The sequence below is a fragment of the Dasypus novemcinctus genome, chromosome 7 (assembly GCF_030445035.2).
Source record: "Dasypus novemcinctus isolate mDasNov1 chromosome 7, mDasNov1.1.hap2, whole genome shotgun sequence".
Lineage (NCBI taxonomy): Eukaryota > Metazoa > Chordata > Mammalia > Cingulata > Dasypodidae > Dasypus > Dasypus novemcinctus.
Window position 1 is genome coordinate 44,469,465 of NC_080679.1, and position 17,189 is coordinate 44,486,653.

At 36.6% G+C, this 17,189-nt stretch overlaps 1 protein-coding gene across 11 annotated transcripts in view; it reads left to right on the forward strand.

The window, feature by feature from the left end:
• ORC2 (origin recognition complex subunit 2) overlaps nucleotides 1–17,189 on the forward strand; it is a 94,283-nt gene that overhangs the window by 21,695 nt on the left and 55,399 nt on the right. For 10 of the 11 annotated variants that reach the window (XM_071216192.1, XM_071216191.1, XM_004458919.4 and 7 more), the window contains 6 exons: nucleotides 717–777; nucleotides 3,256–3,446; nucleotides 7,141–7,239; nucleotides 9,949–10,058; nucleotides 10,718–10,850; nucleotides 16,106–16,202. In XM_071216192.1, coding sequence (XP_071072293.1) covers nucleotides 717–777; nucleotides 3,256–3,446; nucleotides 7,141–7,239; nucleotides 9,949–10,058; nucleotides 10,718–10,850; nucleotides 16,106–16,202 — 691 coding nt within the window. The remainder of the gene's footprint in view (nucleotides 1–716; nucleotides 778–3,255; nucleotides 3,447–7,140; nucleotides 7,240–9,948; nucleotides 10,059–10,717; nucleotides 10,851–16,105; nucleotides 16,203–17,189) is intronic. The other variant, XM_071216197.1, reaches the window with a different exon arrangement.

The window sequence follows — 17,189 nt, forward strand, 5'->3', positions numbered from 1 at the left end:
TTAATGGGTCTCAAATTCTGTGACAGATTTTTGGTCAAGTTAACTGATCTTAACGAATTTTTTTTTCCTTTTTTATTTTTTTCTTCAGGGGCATTTTAATGTGCTAGAAATTTAATGATGTTAAACTGTTTTGTTCAGTGAGAAGGAGAAAATCAGAGAAACTTAATTTTTATTTTATACTTTAATAAAATATTTAAAAATTTAAAAAATTCAAAAGTAACAAGTTTGAATCTGTATTTTTCCTCTCACAGAATGTAATATTTTAACACCAATAAATTTCTAGCTCATTAAAGGCCAAGTGTCATAATGTGTGGGTGTGTCCATTTCCTTGCATAGTCATCATCAGAAGTAGATAGTATTGCCTTTGTATTTTTTATTTTTAACATTCTGCTGCTCAGATGGCTGACAAGTGATTAAATGGCTGATATACTTACGTTTTTTCCTTAATTACATTCTTTACAATGTCTTAGAAAACAATTTTCAGAATCACTTTAAGAATCCTTTGGAATTCCTTGTTAATTTTGTTATACTCTTTATTATTTTTTCAAACAAATTCTTTTGTCACTATCTTTCTAAAGCTGTAAATTAAAGACTCATCCAGTTATAATGTAGGCTTTTGAGAGCAAAGTATTTTTTTCTAGTCTCTTTCACTCATTAGTCTAATTCTTCATGTCAGTATTATTATTTAACTAGTGTAATGCTTTTTTTTTTAATAGAACAATGACAAAAGTGAATTTCTGTCAACAACACCTAGTAGTCTAAGAAAAAGGTTAATAGGTATGTGTTTCTTTTTATACTATGTTTCTATAAAAAGTAACGTCTCAACATAAAACAGTAGTTGTTACATATATAATGTATGCGGTCTAGAGTTAAGACTGTTTGGTTTCCTATCTTTGGCTTACCAGTGACTAGGCCCTCACTATTACTCAAGGTTTTCATTGTAAAATGGGGATAATAGTGGTATTGTCCTCAGAGTAGTTATGAGGATTTATTGTTAAAAAGGATTTCAGGGAGCAGAGGTGGCTCAAGTGAGTGCCTACCTCCCACATGGGAGTTCCCAGGTTCTGTTCCTGGTTCCTCCTGAAAAAACAAAAACAAACAACAAGCAAAACAAACGAAAACACCAATTCAGGGAAGCTTATGTGTCTCAGTGTTTGAGTGCCAGTTTCCCACATACAAGATCTTGGGTTCAATCCCCTGTCCTAGAACCTAAAAAAAAAAAAAAAAAAACAGGTCAAAGTATAGTGCTTAGCAAGTGTTAGCTATTTATTTTTTCTTATTATAATTATTATTATAACTACTTCTATTTCTTTTCATGAAAGAGAAAGGATATGCTCATCTCAATTAAACTGTAGAATCCTTAAAGACAAGGACATTTTTTTATGTGTTTAACTCCAACACTTAGCACATAGTCAATAGATTGCAGTCAGTTAAAACATCTTTCTGGGAAATGGACTTGGCCCAGTGGTTAGGGCGTCCGTCTACCACATGGGAGGTCTGCGGTTCAAACCCCTGGCCTCCTTGACCTATGTGGAGTTGGCCCATGCGCAGTGCTGATGCGCGCAAGGAGTGCCTGCCACGGAGGGGTGTCCCCCGCATAGGGGAGCCCCTTGCGCAAGGAGTGCGCCCTGGAAGGAGAGCCGCCCAGCGATAAAGAAAGTGCAGCTGCCCAGGAATGGCGCCGCACACACTTCCCGTGCCGCTGACGACAGCAGAAGCGGACAAAAGAAACAAGACGCAGCAAATAGACACAGAGAACAGACAACCAGGGGAGGGGGCCAGGGATTAAAATAAATAAATAAATCTTTAAAAAAAAAACATCTTTCTAGTAAAATTATATGCCTTTTGGTTTATTTGTTTTGAGGTTCTCTTGATTTATTTGAAAATTTGGTAATGAAATAATATTATATATTCATAGTTATACTGAAAGCTATACAAAATCAAGGAAACTAACATGGTTTCTGCCTTCTTAGAAATTAAAATTAGTTTTAGATTTTTAAGTATTTAGATCTGGGGCAAATAACTGTTGCCCTTTACATTTCAGAAAGAATTTGGTTAGTTATTTCACTCATATTTTGGAAGTTAACTTTTAAAAATAGTTTTACATTTATTTTTAAAAATTGTAAAACTAGATTTTTCTAGGGAGTGCTGGAGGTGGTTATGGTTTGTTTGAAAAGATAATTTCTTGTTTCAGTTTTAGGATGATGAAGTGCGTGTGTGTATTAGTAGTAGTTTCAGCTACCATTTATTAACTCCTGTATTAGTTAAGATGGATTTTTCAGCAGGTAGGATCAGAAGATTCTACCAATATGGCTTTAAGCCATAAGGACATTTAAGTATCTCACATAGTAAGCCTAAAGGTACACAGGTCCATGGTTGATGTAGTGACTCAACAGTGCCATTAAGGATGGAGGTTCTTAGAAATTTCCCGTTTTTTTTTTTTTTTTTTTTGAGGTACCAGGGCCAGGGATTGAACCTAGGACCTTGTATGTGGGAAGCCAGTACTCAATCACTGAGCCACATCAGCTGCCCATTAGAAATGTAATGGTTTTAAACTATTCTGTTCAGTGAGAAGTCAAAATACACAGAAACATACTTTTTATTTTATATTTCTATAAAATATTTAAAAATTTGGAAGTAACAAGTTTGAATCTCTTTCTCTTACAGAGGAAATAATTTTGCTCTGCCATCAGTATTTTCATCCTTAGGATTGAAACTTCATATTGCAAAATAGCTTTCATAGCATTAAGGTATAGGTATATAAATGGAGAAAAATCTTTCCTAGAGGCTTCCAACGGATTCCCCCCCTCAAGTCTCATTGGTCAAAGGGTTACAGCCAATCCTAGTTGTAAGGAAGGCTAAAATGCAAGTATATGGCAAAGGTAAAAGACAGTTTGCATGATTCATCTCCTTGGGCAGGACACATTGCCTCAGTTTATAAGGAGGAAGGAAGGAAAATAGTGTTAGTTATCAACTGGCAGTTTCACTATCTGTCAGGCATTGCTAGGTGCTTTACATATATTTCAATTTAATCTTCACCAAGGTTTAATAAAGTTGGCACCATTAGTCTCATTTGACAAATGTGGAAAGTGATGCTCAGAGAACTTTTATAACTAGCTTTCATGAAATCATGAGCAAGTAATGACAAAACCAGAATTTAGGCTCTTTCTTCAAAGCCAACTCTATTTCCATGACTCCACAATGCCTCTCTCATCCAACTGTCAAATATTCCCTATTGCTTTTTTCCCTCCACAGTTCCAGGATCTAATTCTGACAGTGAAAGTGAATACTCTGCTTCCAACTCAGAGGATGATGATGGAATTGCACAGGAATATGAAGACACTAGTAAAGCCATATTGAGCCAAAGGATTCAAGCTCAGAATAGAGTAGTTTCAGCTCCTGTTTGCAAAGGAACACCTTCTAAGAAAATGAAAAGAGATAAAACAGTAAGTGAAGAAAGACTTTAACCTTAAATGAAAACTATATAATACCTCAAATATAGGATACCCTAAGAGCATAGATCCAAGTTAGGGCAGTGTGAGATAGGAGTAGTATCAGCATCATTTTAAAATTTTTCTTCATTTTCCTCTGTTTTCTCAAGGCAGCACATTAGATGTCTCAAAGAATCTGGTACATGAACCTTTAATATACATTCTTAAGATAGGAACTGTATCAAAAGATGTAATTTTAATTTATTATGTAAATTACAATAGCAATATATTACAGGAATTTCAAGAACAAAAGTCATTCATAATCCACTCAACATAAAATTTTAATTTTCATTTTTAATGTTCCCTCCTAATCTTTAAATAATTGTACATACATTTATATTTCAGAAATCTTTGTGAACAAATAATTTTGCATTCTTTTTTTACTTCTTCCATCTTTTAGTGGTAATATAGCTAAAGTAAAAAGACCAAAGTGTCTGATTTTCTTAGGAACCTAGTGACTTGAAATCATGTCTTAATTCAAGTTTTTTAATAAGTTCAATTATTTGGTTAAAAATTTTTTAAAGTTAAAACTTAAACGTTGAAGTCTCCCTTCCACCCCTGTGCCCTGTCTGCCTAGTTGCCCCACCTCCCACGGTAGGTAAGCACTATTATTATTTTATAATGTATCCTTCCAGTGGTTCTTTGTTGAGTATATGTATGTCCTTATTTAATCCCCCTTTACACAGAAGACAGCATACTATACACTATGTTGCATTCATTTCTTTCCTTAATCACATATCTTAGAGAGCTTTCCATTTAATATTAAAATAACACCCTCTTTTAAAAAAATTACTGCATAGTGACTATGTGCATTTATATACCATGATTTATTTACCCAGTCCTCTGTTGATGTACGTGTGTGTAGTAGCTAGTCTTTGCTATTACATGTGGTGTTGCAATTAATAACCTTTGTACATAGGTGTTTATCACATGTGTTTTACTTATCTGGGGTATGTTCCCAAAAGTGGTAAAAAAAAATACTTCGTAATTTTGATAGGTATTACTGAATTGCCTTCTAAAGTATTTTTTCCAGGCTGTACTTGTATGTTCTAATTTGTACGTGAATGAAAATATTATATCTCTGCTGCCTTGCCAGTGTGTTGCCAAAGTTACCCCAGTGAAGTTATAATTTACAGTTTTCTTGGTTGAGTGAAGCTACACTTCTTTTCATGTTTCAGAGCCATTTGTGTTTCCTTCGCTGTGAGTTGCTTTTTCATATATTTTCCACATTTTTCTACTGGGTTGTTGGTCTTTTCCTAATCAATTTATAGGAGCTCTTTATGTAATACTGAGATTAGCCCTTCTTTTGTGTGTGAGTTTGTGTTACCAGGGGCTGGAAATTGAACCCAAGACCTCATACTGGGGAAGCCAGCACTCAACCACTGAGCCACATTGGCTCCCTTGAGTTGGGTTTTTCGTTTGTTTGCTTGTTGTTTGTTTTTCTTTTTAAGAGGCACTGGTAACTGAACCTGGGACCTCCCATGTGGGAAGCAGGCACTCAACCACTTGAGCCACGTCCACTCCAAGATTAGTTAGCTCTTTATAGCCATTTCTATCTACCCTTCTGCCCTGAGAAAAATGTGAAGTACTTTACATATGAGAAAATTCTTCACGAATAAACATAAGAAAATGTTCAGCATTGTAAGCAACAGTGAGGCATGTGCACAAAGGTGGTCTCAATAACGTTATGCATGATACAAAATTGAAAACAACTCAAATATCCAACCATGGGGAAATGGTTAAATAAGTTATGGCATACATACTCAATGGACTGGTATATAAACATTAGAAGTAAAAATTACATAGCAGCATGAAAAATTTGTCTTAAGAAAAATTTGATATAAAATTGCATATGGTGGTATAATTGCTGGGCATTAGTTACATTTAGAAAGATACAAATTTAGAAAAACTTATAAAGGATAGGAAGAAATTTCATTGTTACTATGTTCTAATAGCTAAACTATGGTGACCTAAGTTGTTTTTTAACTGTAGACTGTTAAGAAACTGATTGTGGTCCACTCTGTTTGCAACAGAGGTTGAGAATGCTGTGAGAGCTCAATAGGTCACATACTGGGTTATCTTGGACTGAACACTTCTATGAGAAATGGGCCCAAGATAGTTTAGGGGAACATGCAGCTTAGTTCTGAGGGTAATTATGAGGGATGTGTAGTGTTGTAGTCCTTTTTTGGGGAAGGAAAGGTTTGGCTTACATCTCTATGTTGTGTTGGAGAAGAGATCCAGAACAACAAATTTGGAACTACTTCCAGGTACACATTGAGCATGTGTGCAAAGGCACTGTGAAAGCTCCTTGGTCTGTATAAAGCAAGCTCTCTTTACTCATAGCTGAACTCCCACCCAAAATTAAAGTTGGAATAGCCCCTAATGCAAAGGACATCAGGTATGTGGCATCTGGGAACCTATACAGTACACTAGATCCGTAGCAATATTTGTATGAAAATATAGGAGCAGCCAATAAAACTCTGATGCATCTAAGCTTTTCTGTTCCTGCCTGGTAGTACAGGTCGTTTCTGAGTATCCTGATTGAACGTTGTACTTGAAAATCTAGAATGTCATGGCGTGCAATGGGAATAAGAGATTTTTCTTTGTAGCCCTATTTAATCAAATAAAAAGAAAATTAATGTAGGGACAAGGACGCAATAATTTAAAATTATGGTATTGATATATAAATATACAGACAGGCCAGAACAGAAAGTCCAGTAATAGAGATATATATGGGAATTTAGTACATGCTAAAGATGGCGTATTAGTTCACTGCATAAGAATGGACTTGGAAATATTTATTGACAACTGGAGGCGACTTCTCAGTGTACACCATGTTGTATAGTTTTTGTTTTTATAACATTTTGGGTGTATCCAAGTCAGCATTAGTAATAATTGACAAGGCTCCAGATCCATGTTGACTTGTTTGGGAGAACAGTGTGGGCACCATTGCTTAAGAGAGGGCTTAGCATTATCCTGATACTCTGTGTAAAGGTTCAGAGCAATCTAGGAATATCACTGCTGAGTGGCTTCCTGTCCCTTCCTCCCACCCTGGAGGTTATTCCTTTCCAGAGTCAGACACAAGTAGTGAGCCATTTCACTGCAACAGTAGGCAAATCTTTTTACTTTGCTGTTGATTTCTTTTCCATTTTCACAGTTTTTCAACCATATTAATATTAAAGGATTTGCTAGGACTGTTGAACAAACAGGTGATGATTTGTAAAACCATCTGTTTTGTATTTTTGTTTTTTACTCTAAATGACAATTATACTTTGGTACATAAGAGATGTTTTTAGGAACAATCTAGTCTTTTTTTTAACTCTTATGGTCCTAAAAGTTACTAATTTTTATTATTGGAATTAAATATCCTTAGGCCTTAACCTGTGTTGTTGTTTTTAAAAGAAAATACTATTAAATAAAGAATTTCATATATTCTATTTTAAAAATATAAAAATTTATAAATGAAAGTGTGTAATGAGATAACATTTCGTCATTCATACTATGAGCATGCTCAGATAATCCAGTAGAAATTACTACTGGAAATACTAGTGCTTTTTCTTTAGGGCTCTAAAACTATAACTGTTTTGGTTTTTATATAAAACAGATGTCTGAAACTACTAATTACTAACTTTGCTCTGTCCACTTTCAGAGTGACTTAGTAGAAGAGTATTTTGAAGCTCACAGCAGTTCTAAAGTTTTAACCTCTGATCGGACGCTGCAGAAGCTAAAGAGAGCTAAACTGGATCAGGTATGTGGCGAGGAATGTTATATCCAAACTTTTCTTACTGTGAGATGAAAAATACATTGCGTCAACAACTAATTTGTAGAATAAATGTATATAAGCAGAACTTTTGTCCTGATCAAATGAAACACTAATTAATGTGACATTATTTTACATGTTTTGTTTAGTAAGTGGAAAATAGTTCACTGGACTAGAATTCTGTTTGACAAAGTACAATTATGTATAGTTTTTCTCTTATTTCTCTGGGTTCTGCAATAATCATCAGAGTCATAACTTTCTTTGCTATCCATTTACTCTTAATCTGTTAATAATTTAACCTGCTATTCAATGAATCTCACACTGGTCATAAAACAAAGATGTGCTCTGACTTCCTCTGAAGTCATCTTGCAAAAAGCAGAGGATATTCTGCTAGGTGATGTTATGGAAAACCTGCCCGCGCTACAGTAAGGCAACAAGGTTACTGTATACTATGGTTCCAGTTGCTCATTCTACTATAAATACTACGCAATTATACTGGTTTGGATTTTGACAGATACCTCCCTAAGAGAGGAGACGGAACTGAGTGAGAAAAATCTTTCAGAAGATTAGATTGATAGTCTGAGTCAAGAAGAGGTTGTTATTAGCTCAGTAAATATCAAGATTTTATTATTCTCTTCAGAACTTAGGGCATGTGGCTTTTGATGAAGGAGTTTTAGTTTGGAACTAGCTATAGAAGAGAGAGGAGACTATGAGGTAAGCCTTTATAACCTGGATAACATGGTGCTGCGTTTTTTGGTCATTTGGTGCACAGGTGTTAAGACTAGGATCAAAGACTAACTGAAAATTTGTCAAGGAGCCAACATTGTTCCAAGGAAGAGATGTTGCTAACATCTGCTTAGTGCATGTTATTTTTATATAAACAAATTAGGAGAAGGGAAATTAACTGAATCTAGGGTCAAGTTAGGACTTCAAGGAACCTGGAGATTAAAAAAAAAAATAACCTCCAGGTGGATGCAGGAAACACCTGTTATTGATAATGAAAGGAAAAGGCCTTTCATTGATTGTAGAAATAGCTAACCAGTACAATCTCAGTGACATGCAGCAGTAAGCATTGATATCTCAGGTCTGCAGGCCAGCTAGGGGTTGACTGATACAGGATTTGCTCCACAAGTGTCTCCTCCTTAGATCAGTGGGCTAGCTGAGGCATGTTCCTCTCACAACAATGGCAGAGGCATAAGGGCAAGTGGAAAACCACAAGGTCTCTTAAAGCCTAGGCTTGGAACTGGCACACTGTCATTTCTGCATCACTAGTGGCCACAGCAAGTCCCATAGCTGAAAACAATGTCAAGGGGCAGGAAATTATATTCCACCCCTTCCAGGAACTGCAAAGTCATATGGCAGAGTATGGATACAGGGTGGGAGAAAGAATTGAGGCCAATACTGCTGTTCTCCACAAATATTAAAGCTTGAAATGAAAATGCATAGATGAGATAACATTCCAGCATCCACACTATGAGTGTACTCAGATAATCCAGTATAAATAACTGCTGGAAATACCAGTGCTGCCTTTCTGCCCTTTTTTTTTTTTTAAGATTTATTTTTATTTATTTCTCTCCTCTTCCCCCCACTCCCCCCCCTCCCCCCACCCCATTGTCTGTTCTCTGTGTCCATTTGCTGCGTGTTCTTTTGTCTGCTTCTATTGTTGTCAGCAGCACAGGAATCTGTGTCTCTTTTTGTTAAGTCATCTTGCTGCATCAGATCTCCGTGTGTTTTCTGCTTTTTGGGGGGCTCTAAAGTCTAGAAGAGATGAAAAAATTTTTAAAAACTACCTATGTAAAAAACAGTTTTACTTAGAATTTGTCCTATTTCTCTTCAAGTTTATGGATAAATAAAAATTGTACACAGTGCCTGGAATGTCTATTACAAACAGTCTTTGTAGAATTAAAAGGTATGTTAAGTTAAAGGTAGAATCATGAGATTGCAGTAGTGTCTGAGGAAAAATGCATATACAATTTTTTGCTGGGATATTCATTTTAAAAAAATGACCTGTATTTGATTGGCAGGCATTAATTTCCAAGCTTTGGGTACAGGGCAATGTACCTTCCTCAGTTTATTTACTTTAGTGTTTTAAAAGTTTTGACATACTTATCAAAGTATAATTGAATAATTAGAAATAAATTTTGGAAGAGGAACAGTGATACAAGTTTATTTCACTAAAGATAATGGTAAAATATAAAGAAACTTTAATGTTTTCTGAGAATTAATACTGAACTGTTAACTTAAGCTTTTATATTTTTTCAAATCCATAGGTATTTAAAAGTCTGTCTGGATTTTTTGTCAAAGCCTTATATTTGGAATTTATAATAATGTAAATGGTTCTAGACAAAACTAGATCAAATTCTTCATTGATACATATTTTTTTTATTTTCATTTTTTTGTCTTTATCTTTTAATGTTACATTTTAAAAAAATGAGGTCCCATATACCCCCCACCCCCTATATTTGTACTATAAACAAGATTGCAAAAAAGAATGCTAAAAACACATGAAACAATTATTTAAATCATATTTGAACTATTTTATGTATTCACTTGATGTATTCATTAGCAATGTGATTAAAGTATTATTTCCATTAATGGCCTCTTTTAACTTTTACCTTTAAGGAAATATTCTTAGTTTGGATTGACTTCGTGTTTGAGAGTAATTTTCTCTCCCCACCTTGCTTTTTTTTTTTTAAGCAAACTTTGAGGAACTTATTGAGTAAAGTTTCTCCTTCCTTTTCTGCTGAACTTAAACAACTAAATCAACAATATGAACACTTATTTCATAAATGGATGTTGCAGTTACAGTAAGTATATAATCATTGCAAACCTTGGAAATTAAAAAAATATATATTAAAAATCAAGCAATTTAACATGCATTGCTAGAGAGCATCATATAAATACTGTCCTGTTTACTGATGGACTGCCACAAACAATTATGGAGTCAGACTTTAGTTTTACCCCATCTCTTGATAACCCTTGGTGGTCTAATAAATGTATTAGTATGACTTAACAAGACCTTTGTTACCTGGCCCTTGCTTACCTTTCCAATCTAATGTATCAGTTTAAACTCTGCTCCAGCCCATAAAAATTTTTCAGGACCTTGCACTGGCCATATTTTCCCTTGCTTCCAAATGTCTCTTACTTGAAAGATAATAGAACCTGGAAAGAAGCACACTGAAGAAGTTGGAGCTATAAGCTTGTGTCTTTACCATATTTAAGTTGGGAATCAATATAGCCGTTCGACCACCCCAATTTCCCAATTTTCTTCTTTTTTTAGGCGGTTCTAGGTATTGAACCTGGGACCTACCTCATACATGAAAAGCAGGCGCTCAACCACTGAGCTATACCCACCCCCCATTCTTCTATTCTTTATAAGCTTAAAGTAAAGAAACTTGATTGATTGTACAGTTGGCAATAGGAGGTACTGAATTTTTAATTTCATGAATGCTATCTTTCTTAACAGTTTGGGATTCAACATTGTGCTTTATGGTTTGGGATCTAAGAGAGATTTACTAGAAAGATTTCGAACCACCATGGTGCAAGATTCCATTCATGTTGTCATCAATGGCTTCTTTCCTGGAATCAGTGTGAAATCAGTAAGTGTTTCAGAAATGTTAAAGGGAATAAAATTGTGTCCCACACCACTCCATACAATAATGGTAATGAAGATGTTACTTTTCATTCTGGAGCATCAAATTTAAAGGATTTTTGTTTTTAACCTTCTGCATTGCATAGTGCTTAAGATTATGTGTTTGAACTCAGAGGACCAGTTTTGAATATCCATCTTTGAATTTTCTTACTTTGTAACTGACATTAGCTTTGTTAACTATCACAAATATCAATAGTACTTCTCTGAGGTATGAGATAATGGAAGACATTGTTATATCTTTATATCATTTTGGTATTCTAAAAATAAAAAATGTAAGTAATAGGTTATGGTTTTATCATAGATCATTTTTATTCCAAATGCTCATGTCTCTTCATCAGTTGAAAATTAATGTACAGCCTTGGGGTACTGAATATTAAACAATCTAGTATTCATTTTTAAAGTGTCCTTAACGGGCCCAACCTAATTAAGATTGAAGAGTGAGACACTTCAGGGTTCCACCCTCCCGTGGAAGCTTTGAATAACCAGCAAGTACTGGCAGAAATATCTTTCTAAATGCTCCAGGAAACAGTTAAAAGGTTACAGTAACAGGGCAAGAGCCAAATCAATAAATAGGCTGGTTAAAAGTGGTAGGATCTCATGGCACCCTGGCTGGCACCTTCCCCATCCCTTTTCCAGCTCCGATATGGAGCTGGCCCATGCTCCCAGTGCAGATCTCTTGTCTTGGTTCAAGAGGGTGCAGACTAACACTCATGCACATACTGGGAGCATATATGTCTTTCCCAGTATGTCTGGTGGTGGTCTAAGGGACTCACAGTCCCAGAACTTGACCTTCATGTAGAAAACAACTCTCTAAATTCTCTTAATGAATGCTGCAGGAGAACAGTCAAGTCATGCTGCCTGGAGCAAGGGATTGCTGGCTGTGCGACCTACAGTATAATGCCCAGAACCACGAGGAAACATTTCCTAGGAAAGAGGAAGAAAGGACACTCATATCCATGTAAATAGAATTCTAAGGGCCACAAGCATGCCAAAGACAAGATGCATGCACAGCAAGGATTAGGGAGGCCCCTAGGCTTTGACTTTGAGCCATTCTCCAAATTGATTACATGGTTAAGCCTGAAGGAAAGCACATTGCACAGGTCAGTCTTCAAAGATTAGGAAAAGGGGAAGCAGACTTGGCTCAATGGATAGTCTGCCTACCACATGGGAGGTCCGCGGTTCAAACCCAGGACCTCCTTGACCCATGTGGAGCTGGACCACGTGCAGTGCTGATGCGTGCAAGGAGTGCTGTGCCACACAGGGGTGTCCCCCATATAGGGGATCCCCATGCACAAGGAGTGCGCCCCGTAAGGAGAGCCGCCCAGTGCGAAAGAAAGTCTAGCCTGCCCAGGAGTGGCGCTGCACACACGGAGAGCTGATGCTGCAAGATGATGCAACTGCTGACAAGAGTAGAAGTGGACATGGACACACAGAGAGCAGACAACTTGGGGGCGGAGCGCAGAGAGAAAGAAATAAATTTTTAAAATGGAAAAAAAAGATTAGGAAAGGTGTTTTCTTTTTTTTTTTTTTTTCCTTCATTAGCTCCTAGTATTCAAGGAAAACTCTGCCATAATATAAGCTGGATAAAGTGTAAGGAGCAGACACCTCAGAGTCCACGTTCTAGCAGTAACACACCAAAATATCAAAATGCCTGGATTTCCACAAAGATTATAAAACATATAAAGAAACAGGAACCAATAGCCCAGGCAAAAGAGATTAAAGCAGTAGAAACCATCAATAAGGAGGACTAGACCCAGGACATTCCAGATAGAGACTTTTTTTTTTTTTAAGGTGGTACTGTAACGGAGGTTGAACTCTGGACCTTGTACATATGAAGCAGGTGCTCTACCACTCCACCAAAGACTTCTAAAAACCGGTACTGTATATGCATAAAGAGCTAAAGGAAAACATGTGCAAAGAAGTAAAGAAAATCAGGAAAACAATGCATGAATACAAAGAATATCAATTGATAAGATATTAATAGATAGAAATTATGAAAGGGAACCAAACAGAGCTAAAGACCATAGTAACAGAAATTGAAAATTCCCTAGAGGGGTTCAACAGCAGATTGGAACTGGCAGAAGAAAGAAATCGGTAAACTTGAAGAGAAGACAGTTGAAATCATTCAGTCTGAGAAGGAAAAAAGAATGAAGAAGATTGAAGAATAGAGTCTGAAGAACCTGTGGAACACCATCAAGCATACCAGTGTAAACGCTGTGTGAGTCCCAGAAGGAGAAGAAAGAGAGAAAAGTGTAGAGAGAATATTCAAAGAAATAATGGCTGAAAACTTCCCAAATTTATTAAAAGACATGAATATACACATTCAAGACACTGAGGAAACTCCGAACAGGATAAACTCAAATAGACCCACACCATGATATAATCAAACTGTTAAATGCCAAAGATAAAGAGTGAATTCTGAAAGCTGCAAGAGAGAAGTAGTATGTCATATTCAGTGGAGCCTCAATAAGATTAAGTACCATTTTCTCACTGGAAACCATGGAGGTAAGATGGCAGTGGAAAGACATTTATTTAAAGGGCAGAAAGCAAAAAATTGCCAACCAAGAATTCTGTGTCCAGCAAAACTGACTTTCAGAAATGAGGGAGAGAGGGGAGTGGATGTGGCTCAAGCAATTGGACGCCCACCTCCCATATGGATTTGGTTCCCTGTACCTCCTGAGAAAGACGAGCAGATGACGAGGGAGCCGTCTTGGGGATGGGGGTGGGATAAAAATAAATAAAAATTTAAAAATGAGGGAGAAAGTAACACATTCCCAGATAAACAAAAGTTGCGGAGCTGCGTCACCTTTAAAACTCCCTATAAGAAATGCTAAAGGGAAGCGGATGTGGTTCAACTGATAGAGCGTCCACCTACCATATAGGAGGTCCAGGTTCTATACCCAGGGCCTTGTGGCCCATGTGGTGAGCTGGCTCATGCACAGTGCTACCGCGCACAAGGAGTGCCATGCCCCATGCACAAGGAGTGCATCCCACGAGGGGAACCACCCCGCATGAAAAAAGCACAGCCCACCCAGGAATGGCGCCGCACACACACAGAGAGCTGATGCAGCAAGATGATGCAACAAAAAGAGACACAGATTTCCAGTGCTGCTGACAAGAATGCAAGCAGACACAGAACACAGCGAATGGATACAGAGAGCGGACAATGGGGGGGGAGGGGAATAAAAATAATTCTTTAAAAAAAGATGTTAAAGGGAGTTCTGCAGGTTGAAAGGAAAAGACACTAGACAATTGACTCATTGGTCACATGAAGAAATAAAGATCTCTTGTAGAAATAATGACATGGGTAAATATGAATGCCAGTGCTATTATTATTTTTATTTGTAACTTTATCCTTCCTCCAGGGTCTAAAAGGCAAATGCATAAAATGTAATGGTTAGAAGCAGGCGTAGCTTAGTGGTTGAGCGTTGCTTCCCATGTACAAAGTCCTGGGTTCAATCTCTGCTACATCCTAAAAAAAAAAAAAAAGATAAATGGTTTTGGATTTATAAATATGTAATTTGAGATGAACTACATAAAGGTGGGAAGCTGATGGGGAATAGGAACATAGCTTGTATATGCTACTGAAGTTAAGTGGTATCAAAGCAAACAAGATTGTTACAGATTTAGGATGTTAAATTTAAGCTCCATGGTAACCACAAAGAAAATATCTGAGAATACGCAAACTCAGAGGCAAAAAGTAGAGTATAGGTTATCAAAGTTGGAGGACAGGCGCAAAGGGAAGTTAAATGCAAAATGAGTGTAGGGTTCCTGCTTGAGGTGAAGGGAAAGCTCTTGAAATGGATGGTGGTGAGGGTATTGCAACATTGTGAATGTGTTATCCCACTGAATGGTATGCTTGGGATGGGTTAGGATGGGAAGATTTATGTTACATATGTTTTCACAATTGAATAAAAAAGAACTAAAGAGGGAAGTGGACTTGGCCCAATGGATAGGGTGTCTGCCTACCACATGGGAGGTCCGCAGTTCAAACTCTGGTCCTTCTTGACCCGTGTGGAGCTGGCGCATAAGCAGTGCTGATGTGCACAAGGAGTGCCCTGCCATGCAGGGGTGTCCCTGCATAGGGGAGCCCCATGTGCAAAAGGAGAGCCGCCCAGCGTGAAAGAAAGTGCAGCCTGCCCAAGAATGGCGCCACGCACACAGAGAGCTGACACAACAAGATGATGCAACAAAAAGAAACACAGATTCCCGGTGCCGCTGATAAGGATAGAAGCGGTCACAGAAGAACACACAGTGAATGGACACAGAGAGCAGACAACTGGGGGGGAGGGGAGAGAAGGGGAGAGAAATAAATAAAATAAATCTTTAAAAAAAAGAACTAAAGAGATAAAGACAATTAAAATGCAGTATATGATACTGGATGGAATCTAAGAATGGAGGATAAAAGGCTCAAAAGGACATTATTGGGGCATAAGAAACAATTGGAATATAGAATATAAACTTTATTATCAACATCAAGTTTCTTGAACTTGACACCTGCACATAACATGAATACTTAAGTGATGTCCTTGTTCACAAGAAATATTCTTGGAAATATTACTTGTTCAAGGAGTATAATGTATATAACCTATATTCTTGTTTAGAAGAGAGAGAAAGAAAAATGGCAAGGTGTCAAAATATTAAAATTGGTAGACCTGGGTAACAGGGCAGGGAGGTATGTTGGAGTTCTCTCTAAAAGGTTTGTATTATTTTTACAACTCTCCTGTAAGTTTGAAAATATTTCAAAATAAAGAGTGTACTTGCTGTGCACTGGAGCCCATGGGGATGAGGGTGGGACCAGCCAAGGTGCCACAAGATCTTACCGCTTTTAAATGGCCATTTAAATCGTACTTGCCCTGTTACTGCATTCCTTTCACTGTTTTCTGGAAATTTTAGACAGTTGTTTCTGCCAGTTCTTTCTGGTTGTTCAAAGCTTCAGGGCAGGGGGCAGCACAATGAAGCGTCTCACTCCACTGTCTTGATCGGGGTGGGCCTTTTCCTTGTTTCTTTTAGCCATAATTTATGCAAAGAATAATTTAAATCTACTTAACATTCCAAGAGAAATTTTTAACTGTCTTTTTAAGCTTGGATGTGAAATCCAAATTAATTTTTAATATGTAAATATGCTAGGTATATTATTTATCCTATTTATCCTAGAATAAATGTAATTGATAGGGTTCCTCTTGCACTTTTACAATATAGGTCCTGAATTGTATAACAGAAGAAGTCCTTGGTCATGTGGGTACTTTCCGCAGTGTGCTGGATCAGCTAGACTGGATAATAAATAAATTTAAAGAAGGTAATATCAAGTAGATGCTCTGTAATTTTAGGGTGAATTTAAGTGGACACTTTTCCTTATTCATATAGTCATATGCGCAGGAACTATTTTTATAATGGTATTTATCTCAATTAGGAGTTGCTGATTTAGATTTCTCTAAAAATTTGTCATTTTCAATGAAATTTTTCCGTGAACCTCACTTACTTAAAAAGAGTTACTTTTACTACCATTTGTATAATCCCCAGCCTCTTATTTCAAAAATAATTTTCAGGTTTAAGACAGTGTGCAGTATCTCCAGTTGTGTGGTATATTTTTGTTTGATAAATTTCTGTCTGATTCATTTATATTTAATATTTTTATAATGCATTTTTATTTTTCTTTTCTGAATAAATAGCACAGCATTGGGATAATTGTATATACTCAATCTATGGAATGGGAGAAAGATATTTTCTTTGTTTTTCTTTTGATGTAAATGCTTTCATTATATGATATATTAGAAAATTAGAAATAAAATTATTAGGCTCTAACAGTTATCGTTTAGTCCTTCCTTAAGAATTAAAAGGAGTAATTGATAATACTTTGACGTGATGGATTTTGTTTAGAATGATAGTCTTTCTCCATAGCACTTCCATTTTCTTGTCAATACCCTAGTGCATTCCTTTTTTTTTTTTAAGGAGATACTGGGGATTGAACCTGGTACCTTGTACATGCGAAGCAGGCATGCAACCACTGAGCTATACCTACTTCCCTAGTGCATTCTTACTTAAGTTTTCTGTTCCCCTTTTTTCCCTGCTGAAATGTTTTTTATCTCAAATCTCTTCCTTTCAGGCATTTTACATCCATTTTATCTATAGTCCTTTATAGACATGGATTAATACATTTTTATATCAACTCTACACATGTAAAAGCAAGTATGTATTTCATGAACCTCAAAACTATTTATGTGGGAAAGTGGTTATGGCTCAAGCAGTTGGGCTGCTGTCTACCACATAGGAGGTCCAGGGTTCA